This window comes from Amaranthus tricolor, chromosome 11, assembly GCF_026212465.1.
Source record: "Amaranthus tricolor cultivar Red isolate AtriRed21 chromosome 11, ASM2621246v1, whole genome shotgun sequence".
Taxonomy (NCBI): Eukaryota; Viridiplantae; Streptophyta; class Magnoliopsida; order Caryophyllales; family Amaranthaceae; genus Amaranthus; species Amaranthus tricolor.
In genome coordinates, this window is record NC_080057.1 from 11062897 (window position 1) to 11071907 (window position 9011).

The window sequence follows — 9011 nt, forward strand, 5'->3', positions numbered from 1 at the left end:
TTATATTTGATGCTAGTTACTGACATGTACATGTTTGTGTTTATGTTTGATTGTTGATGACCTTCTATGTTTGTCCTGCTATGACACATTGGTCTTTGGTCTAATGTCGAGCAGCAGGAGGATCATAGACAAACGTAGCATGTATTGGAGCTTCTTTTGCATTGCATTGCATTGGGGGAGAGTGATGAGGGCGAAGTATAACCTGTGTCATACCGTTATCTTTCGATTTTGTAGCTCTTGTTATCTTTTGTAAACTTTGGTTGTATATGTTTTGTTATGAGGCCTTGTGTCCTCCCTTGTATATTTGTATTTCCGCTGCGTAGTTTATAACTCAGTATGGTTTTAAGGAGTAAAGTCATTTTAAAACGCAAGCGTCGACACTGGAACCATGATCCATGCTTGGCATGTTGATTTGAGAAGCATGCGACGAATCATTCCGCCGTGGTGTGAGATTTTAAAGGCAATGATGCCTTAGATTATGTTTAATATTTTTATTGTGCTAATTGCTCTACCAGATGTTCGATTTTTAGAAGAGATGCTACTGAAATTTCCACTCACATTTTTAAACTTAATATCTAACATTTATTCAAATTCTTTTCCTTTTCTTTGATGTAACTCCCGAATTTCCTCCCGTCCTTTACGGTTTTAGTTTCGTTCAGGGGTCGGAAATTCAAGGGTGTTACAAGAGAGTCCACAAATTGTGAGCCATAGTTTGTGAGAAAAAAACTTGATTCATCTTGTAAATCTTTGCAGTTTATAGTGAAATTATTTGTTCTCGGTGCCGGTGGATTTAGCTATCAGATTAATAGTGAACCAAATTAAATTTCTAGTGTAATTTCTTATTGTTTGTATTTATTTTCTTTCTTATTTCTTTATTGTTTTCGATCTTTGCTTCCGCTGTCGCACAACAGAGATGGTTGAAAATTAGAATGAATGGAGAAGAAGAATCCATGTGGATCGATGACAATTGAAACTAATATAATCGACTCCGATCTCTTAGAATTAAAAGCTCATGCATTGTTGTTTTTGTTCTTACCAACATAGAGAAATTCTATTTTCAACTTAAACTCAATGAGATATAAATTTATCAAGAATAAGATAATGAGACTTCAATATATAAGGAAGCATTTCTTATCATCTAAATATGGTTGCAAACAGTACTTTTCTTGTGATATAGGTGTATCTATAAATCGGAAAACTATGATGTTTACACTTTCATGTCCGATCAGTATTAATGTCAAGATCACTCAATTCACGTTCGATTTAGGAATTTAAGTTTAGAATTGACAATTATTTATATAGAAATTCTGAGTTTATGATACATTAATATTTTCATGAAACATTTTAAGTATAGTAATACAAATTCTAATATACAATTGAAAGTTTTTAACATGTTTATTAAACATTCATTATTCATAAAACATTTTAATTAAGTTTTTGAAGTATAGGGATATGCAAATACAACATTTTATTTTATTTGATTATATTTCATAAAACTCAGTCACAAGTAATTAAGTATGAAGCTGCATAACCCAATTAAGAGTAAGTTATTATTGGGTTTTTAATACACACATAGAAGTAAAAATATATAATTAATATTAAGAACTTATTTATTTGATGGGAGCTTAAAAGAGAGTTAAAGGAAAACAATATAATTAGTCCCAAAATTGAGCTTGAAGGTGCTTGACGATGTTTGCATCCAACTTGAAGGCTTTGCTAAGAACATCGACAGAAATGGGTGGTTGAGCTCCGAACACGGCATTAGCGATAGTAACAGTACCAGGATTTTGACTACTTAATCCAGCAAAAGCAACAGCGGGATATTTACCAATATTAATTTGGAAGTGAATTAATCCTTGTGGGAACACAAAAACATCTCCTTTGTTAAGCACCTTTGCGAAGAACTTGTTTCCTCCATTTGCAAGATTGGATGTTACAAAACCAACGTAAAGGGTTCCTTCTATGACTGTTAGAACTTCAGTTGCACGAGGGTGTGTATGGGGTGGATTTAAGCCACCATATGGCGCAAAGTCTATACGAGCAAGTGAAATCCCAAGGGTGTTGAGTCCTGCAAGTTGTACTGAACTCACTAGTGTTACATTTGCACCGGTTTTGCTCACTCCTGTGTCTCCGGGCTTTGCAAATGCCCCATCTTTAAAGAAATCTTCTGGAGTTGCATCCATTGGGTTCTTACAAAACAATCCATTTACGAACACTGTTCCAAACACAAAAGGAATTAAACATTTTAATTTCTTTTACTTGAATTTTAATTTCACAAATTAAATAATAAGAGTTCTATTAAACAATCAAATTTCATTGATTATCAAACTGTTCCCATCATTAAATTACAAAAATAGGGCACTTAAACAAATTCCACAAGGAATTTTTTATGGGAATTAATAAAATTACAATCTTTTAGATTAACATATATTATTTTATTGAATAATAAATAGGATGGATCAAAAATAGGAATCATAAACATTAAAATTGTTAAAAGAAAAATTAGTGGAAAAAATATAGATATCAAGACTTTTAAAAAAATATTTTTTATAAAATTAGTAGGAAACATGTGGGGACCATATATAAGCAATATTAAAATGTTAAAATTAAGTTAGTAAAAGATTTGTGACGACCATAAGCATTATTACAATATTAAAATGAGAATGAACAAAGTTAAGTTAGTCCAAAATTTATGATATTATTAAAATTAAGTTAGTTTAAAATTCTCATATAAGAACAACTTTAAGAAATGGAGGGAGTAAATATTCATAGTGTTTATTTTACTTTATTCGATTATAAGATGAGTTGGAGAAGAGAGAACTAAGTGAGAATTGAAACTAAGACTTTCTTTGAAGAATGTGGTACTTAGTCTAACTCAGACAAGATCTAATTCACGTTTATGCGCTATTATATATATACATATATATATATATATATATATATATATATATATATATATATGTATATATATATATATGTATGTATATGAACAACAAACAAAACTAGACGTTAAAATCATGATAAATGGGTGAAAGAAAAAGATAGAAGATTACATGCATTGTTAGGATCATTTGTCCCAACACAGAAATCTTGGAGCTGTGTAGGATCAGTAGCATGAGCAACGTAGAAAGCAAGGGCAAAAAGAGCAATGTAAGAGAGGATCTCACAATTACAATTAATTGACATCTTTTCAATTGTTTTGTTGAGAAAGAAAGAAATAATTGTGTTTGTAAATTGCAATGATATGGTAAAAGGGATGAATCCATTTATAGAAGAACTAATCCACTTTCAAAACTTGTAATTGGTCATGGATTAACTAACTTCTATTTGTTTAAGCACAACTATCAACTATCAATTGCCAATTGCTATGTACGAGTTAATCTTATTTTTCTATAGGGGTAGTTGATTACTTTGTATTGTCAACCTTTTTTCTTTTATCCATTTCCTACGACCAATTCAACACTTATCAATACGGATAACATTCTTCTTTTTATTACCTTTTGTTGCATATTTTGGGTCTATACAATAAGAAAGTATATTAAATTAAAATAAACATAAAAATATATGTTTAAGGGACCTGTACAGTTGAAAATTTTATATTTCAGGTATTTTTATAATTGTATATTTGAGGTATTTATATATATATATATATTCTTTAATTATATATAGAGGGAGTATATTCTTTTTTATATAAAAAGTTATAATAAAACTTATATAAACAATGAAGTTATTTAATTATATTAGGGCTTTTTTTTTTTGCATTTTGTTGCAATTTTTAGTTCTAAACAATAAGAAAGTATAACTACAATTAACATAAACAAATAATTTCAGGCGTCCTACACAATTGAATATTTTATACATGCCCAAAATAAATGTTCCATGTGAATTGGTAATAAGTGTATATTTGTGGTATTTTTTTACGTTAAGTCTTGCAGTGAGAGACCATCTCATAAAGAGACCATTAATTATAATTGTAACCAAACTCATCCCACATTTACGATTTAAAAAAGAAAAAAGGGAAAAACTCTCATTTCAGGTCCGAGATATTCTTGCATAATCTTTGGTGAAGAAATAAAATAAAATGTGCGCATTCAACTGACAAATATTCTCTGAAATTGTCAAAAAAAAAAAGACTATTCAAGAACATCGCATTCTCTTAAATACTTCAAATTTATGCATAATCTTTGATATTTTTCTTTCATCAAAATAATCAATATCTCTGAAATTCTCTATTTTGCGCATTCATATGGAGGACTTATTGAATGAATTTTACATGGAAATGTATAAACATCAACATTAAAGCGATGAAAACAAAAGCTAAGGTAGCTATTATGAAACAACCATTATGAATTTTGTAAGTTGTTAAATGTAATTGAGTATACAACGAGACGTTAACTTAGTTTACATTGAGTAACATTTAAGTTTTACTAGAGACCGATAAACATCATAGGACTGCTATTTGATAGTTGTACGAGCCTAATGTCACTAATGCTATTAGGCCACACTGTATCAATATGTAAGATAATTTTGTATGTTTGGACCTATATTAATCTAGGTTCATATGACTAATCTAGTTCACTAATATTAGTCATAATCATTTACTTGATATAATAGTTATATTAAGTGCTAATTAAAAATATAGCATAGGTTTAAATGGTTTGACCTTCTTTAATTGTATGAATTCATACAGACTAATTGATTTTAGTGTGTAACGTCTTTTTGGTAGATGATATAGTATTGTTGTTTATTTTTATACAGTAGAAGATAGTATTTTTGCTGTGGGTTTTTGTGATGTAGCATAAGCTTCATACGTGATTATAATTTTCTAAGAAAAATAATAGTGAGGCTAAATACAAAAGTTGCATATATATATATATATATATATAAATATATATATATATATATATATATATATATATATATATATAAATATATATATATATATATATATATATATATATATATATATATATATATATATATATATATATATATATATATAATTAGTTTAAGAATTATTGGTATTAGTATATGGGGTCTTACGAAACTTTCTTGTTGAACTTCACTGGAGGAACTTTATTTGCGGTTCTTATCACATGGTTATATTTGCTAGTGGATTCATACAACAAAAGTATAATTATTCATCCCGATATTTACGTGTTTCATTTTATGTCAGTAATCGAGTCTTGGGAAGGTTTTTGTTTTTCGCATGTTAATAGTTAACAGTACTAAAACCCTACAGTGATATCATTTTCTTGTTTTATTGATATATTTTGGACATATAAATATTGATTATACATAAATAATATATATAAATTATTTATTTGCACGTTATAATTTTAATTTGCATGATAAAGTTTGAAAACTTTAGCGAAGGGTTTATTAAACTTGATTTAATAGTAAAGTTTAGAATTTTATGTATTAAATTGATTTTATTTCATCCTCCATTTGCCATATTTTTTTGGAATTTTATTTTAAAAGCTTATTTCAATCTAGTTAATTTTGCTGTCTAAATTAAATTCGTTAGTAGAAACTTTGGTTTGACAAAATTTAATCAGGAGCTCAAATTCAAGTCTAATGGTTTTTAGTATTTTTTGTTGAAACTCTTTCGACCAATACTATTTTAAGAAATCATTAAATTAATGTTTAAGGAAATAATTTTATTACTAAATGTTAATAATAAACTCACTCTATTTTAATGGAGATTATTTTAAATGGGAGGTTTATTTTGCTTAGAGAAGTAAAAATAATTTACTCGATTGGTTATGAAACAATTAAAATTCATGGAAATTAAAATTGAATAATGAGATTATTGATCATGTATATTTTACATAATACGATTATATATATTTATTTATGTACTTCATGCATATTTCTTTAAATTTGTTTAAATATTGTTTTGCATGGACCGCTTACAAATAGTAAGTGGGTGAATGATAATTGTTATACAGGTTATGGTAACTAGTATGGCGCAATTAGGATAGAAAATTTGGTTTGCATGCCGTTATTTTTTAATATAATTAAATATGATTTGTGTATTGTTTATTTTGAATCTACTAGTTAATAGTTTACTTTTTACAATTTTAAGTTTAATTACTATTATGTATGTTTCAATGGAGTTGAAGATCAAGAAGAATAGAGATTCAAGTGGTGTTCAAAAGATGGGCCTTGAAGATTAGATTTTCAAGTGTTTTGGCCGGGGCCATACTAGGAACCGTGTTTATGCATTAATTTATTCCTTTATTTCTTTTTGCTATATTACTTGATGATGCATTCTCAAGTTGTTTAGTTTATTAATTCGAATAATTAGAGTTCACTTTTATTTAGGTTAATAACAACAACCATTGTCCCTAATAATATTAAGTTATAATGCTATTCCATTTAGTAACACCATGAAGCTTTAGATCATTAACTAGGTAGGTTTTGCCAAAGCGAGGTGCCTATCAATAAGTCTAAGATAAGTAGTTGGTGAAAAGTGGTTTAGCTCAACTAAGTAGGTCAAGAAAAGTTGACACTTTGAGGCATGGGGTAATAGTAGATAAAGAGTTATCTTATTACCAACCAAGAATTATTATGAATAATTCATAAATGGTTTGTTTACCTATAACCATTAACTGTGGGTGACAAGCTAAAGCTTGCTTAAGGTTAGTGAAAATAGGGTCTTCGAATCACTAAATTAAAAAGGACATAATAATTTAATTTGGTGGAATGAATTTCCTTTAAGTTTGTTTAAAAATTATTCATTTATGATAATCATATAATTCTTACACTTTTTATTCTTTCATTTGTAGATAGAAAATAAATCAAACAATAATGCGTTCTCTAATTTTGATTTACGGTCAATACTCGAAAAGGAAAAACTAAACAAAAACAACTGCCTTGACTGGTCAAGAAATTTAAGAATTGTGCTCAAACATGAGCGAAAACTAGATGTTCTTGAAACTCCAATTCCGTATGAACCCACACTTAATCTGTCTGCTTAAGACCGGGAAGCTTATGAAGTCGTCACTGAAAGGTCTTTAGATGCCACATGCTTGATGTTGTCATCCATGGTCCCTGAATTACAAAAACATTTCATGGATATGGAAGCTTTTCACATCATTGCTCAGCTCCAGGTTATGTTTTTGAAACAAGTTAGAGCTGGGAGCTTTGAGACCATCAATGAGTTACTTGGTATGCTCAAAATTTTGGAGCAGACAATTCCCTCTAAACCAAAGAAACAGGTTCTTATGGTGCATAAAAGGAAGAATGTCTTTAAGAAAAGAGGAAGCCAAAGAAACAATTTGATCACCAAAGCAAGGATAAAAAAGGCGGCATAAACTAAGGTAAAGGTTGGAGCTGGTCCACATCATATTTATTTCTGTTGCAATAAGAAGGGCCACTTGAAGTAGAATTGTTTGAAATACCTTACGGACAAGAAGGATAGAAGTATCGCTTCTAATTTAGGTATTTATGTGATAGAGATCAACTTTTCTATCTCTAATTCTTGGATATTGGATATCGGTTGTAGTTCTCACATTTGTGCAAATGTGCAGGGGTTAAAGAAAAGTAGAGATCTTCATAGAGATGAAATTGACCTACAAGTTTGAATTGGAGCTAAAGTAGCTACATTAGCCGTAAGATCTTATTGTTTATCTTTACCTTCAAGACTTTTGTTGAATCTTAATAACTGTTATTATGTTCCTTCAATGATTAGAAATTTGATTTCAATTTCAATGTTGGATTCTAAAGGTTCTATCATTGTAATAAAGAATGGTTCTTTTTCAATATACAAAGATGAAATTTATTATGGTGTAGGTCATTGCATAAATGGCCTTTACATACCAGATCTTGAAAAATAAAACTATCATGTAGACAATTCTAAGAGACTAAAATCAAAGGATTCTAATCATACCTAGCTTTGGCACTGTCCTTTAGGACATGTAAATGAGAAACGCATCCAAACACTTCATAAATTTTGTCCTATGAGTAGCTTAGCTAGGGGAGGGCATAAATACTTTATAAATTTTACAACGAACTACTCCTGGAACACTACAATTAAATGGTGTACGAGAGGCAAAATCGGACGCTATTAGATATGGTTTGTTCAATGATGAGTTTAGTCGATCTTCCAATTTCATTTTGGGGTTATGCACTCCAAAAAACGACTCTTATTTTAAATCGCACTCCGTCCAAAGTTGTCGATAAGACACCATATGAGTTATGGACATGAAAAAATCATAAGTTGTCGTTTCTAAGGATTTGGGGTTGTCAAGCTTATGTAAAACTTTTACAACCAAATAAACTTAAACCCAGACCTGATAAGATCTTCTTTGTGAGTTAGCCCAAAGAAACCAAGGGATATTACTTCTACAACCTTAGTGAGCAAAAAGTGTTTGTTGCTCACAAAGGTGTCTTTTAAAAAGAGAATGTATTTCTCCAAAGTCAAGTAGGAGAAATATTTCTTTATCTCTTGAAGAAGTTCAAGATGATCAGCAACCAATCATTCCTCTAGTGGGAGAGACTATTTCTCCTACAAGAGCTCAAGTTTTGGTACTAGTTGTACCAACTGATGTGGTGGATATCTTAGTTCGTAGGATTAGTAGGCAGAGTAAACCTCCACGGAGAAATTATATGGAGGATTATCTCGTTCATGAAAGTCATGAAGTGCTTATAGTAGATAAGGAGGAACCTACTACCTATAAGGCAACAATTGCGAGTTCTGACACTGTAAATTGGCTTTGACCCATGAAGTCTAAAACGGAGTCCATGTATGAAAATCAAGTTTGGAACTTTGTTGATTTGCTGATGTGCTCGTTTTAGAGCATGTTTACGACCCCATTTAATTTAGTGTCTAAGTCTTGTGGTTTTAGATTAATATTATGCACATTACGCGTGATTTTACGTTGTTCATGTCTTCGGATTCTTTCATGGTTATTTTAGGTGTTTTGGAAGACTTTGAGGTTAAACTCCATGTGTTTGAAGCTTAGACACACATTTCAAGGCTTCCTCAAAAGCCCCGTAGAGTTCGG

The 9011-nt window shown here is 29.9% G+C and overlaps 1 protein-coding gene across 1 annotated transcript; it reads right to left on the reverse strand.

Annotated features, from left to right (window-relative positions):
• Positions 1 to 1299: 1299 nt before the first annotated feature.
• On the reverse strand, positions 1300 to 3248 carry LOC130826937 (germin-like protein subfamily 1 member 17). The gene is made up of 2 exons (XM_057692569.1): positions 3054 to 3248; positions 1300 to 2215 (listed from the first exon to the last, which is right to left on the reverse strand). The coding sequence occupies exons 1-2, from the start codon at positions 3184 to 3186 to the stop codon at positions 1656 to 1658; spliced, it is 693 nt and encodes a 230-aa protein (XP_057548552.1). The 5' UTR covers positions 3187 to 3248; the 3' UTR covers positions 1300 to 1655.
• Between the last annotated feature and the right edge of the window lie 5763 nt (positions 3249 to 9011).

What these genes read in the sequence shown, in the direction of transcription:
- LOC130826937 (XM_057692569.1), bottom strand. Translation starts at nt 3,186, where the DNA reads ATGTCAATTAATTGTAATTGTGAGATCCTCTCTTACATTGCTCTTTTT. An exon ending in AAATGATCCTAACAATGCAT is followed by an intron (nt 2,216 to 3,053) that starts GTAATCTTCTAT and finishes TGTTTGGAACAG; the next exon opens with TGTTCGTAAATGGATTGTTT.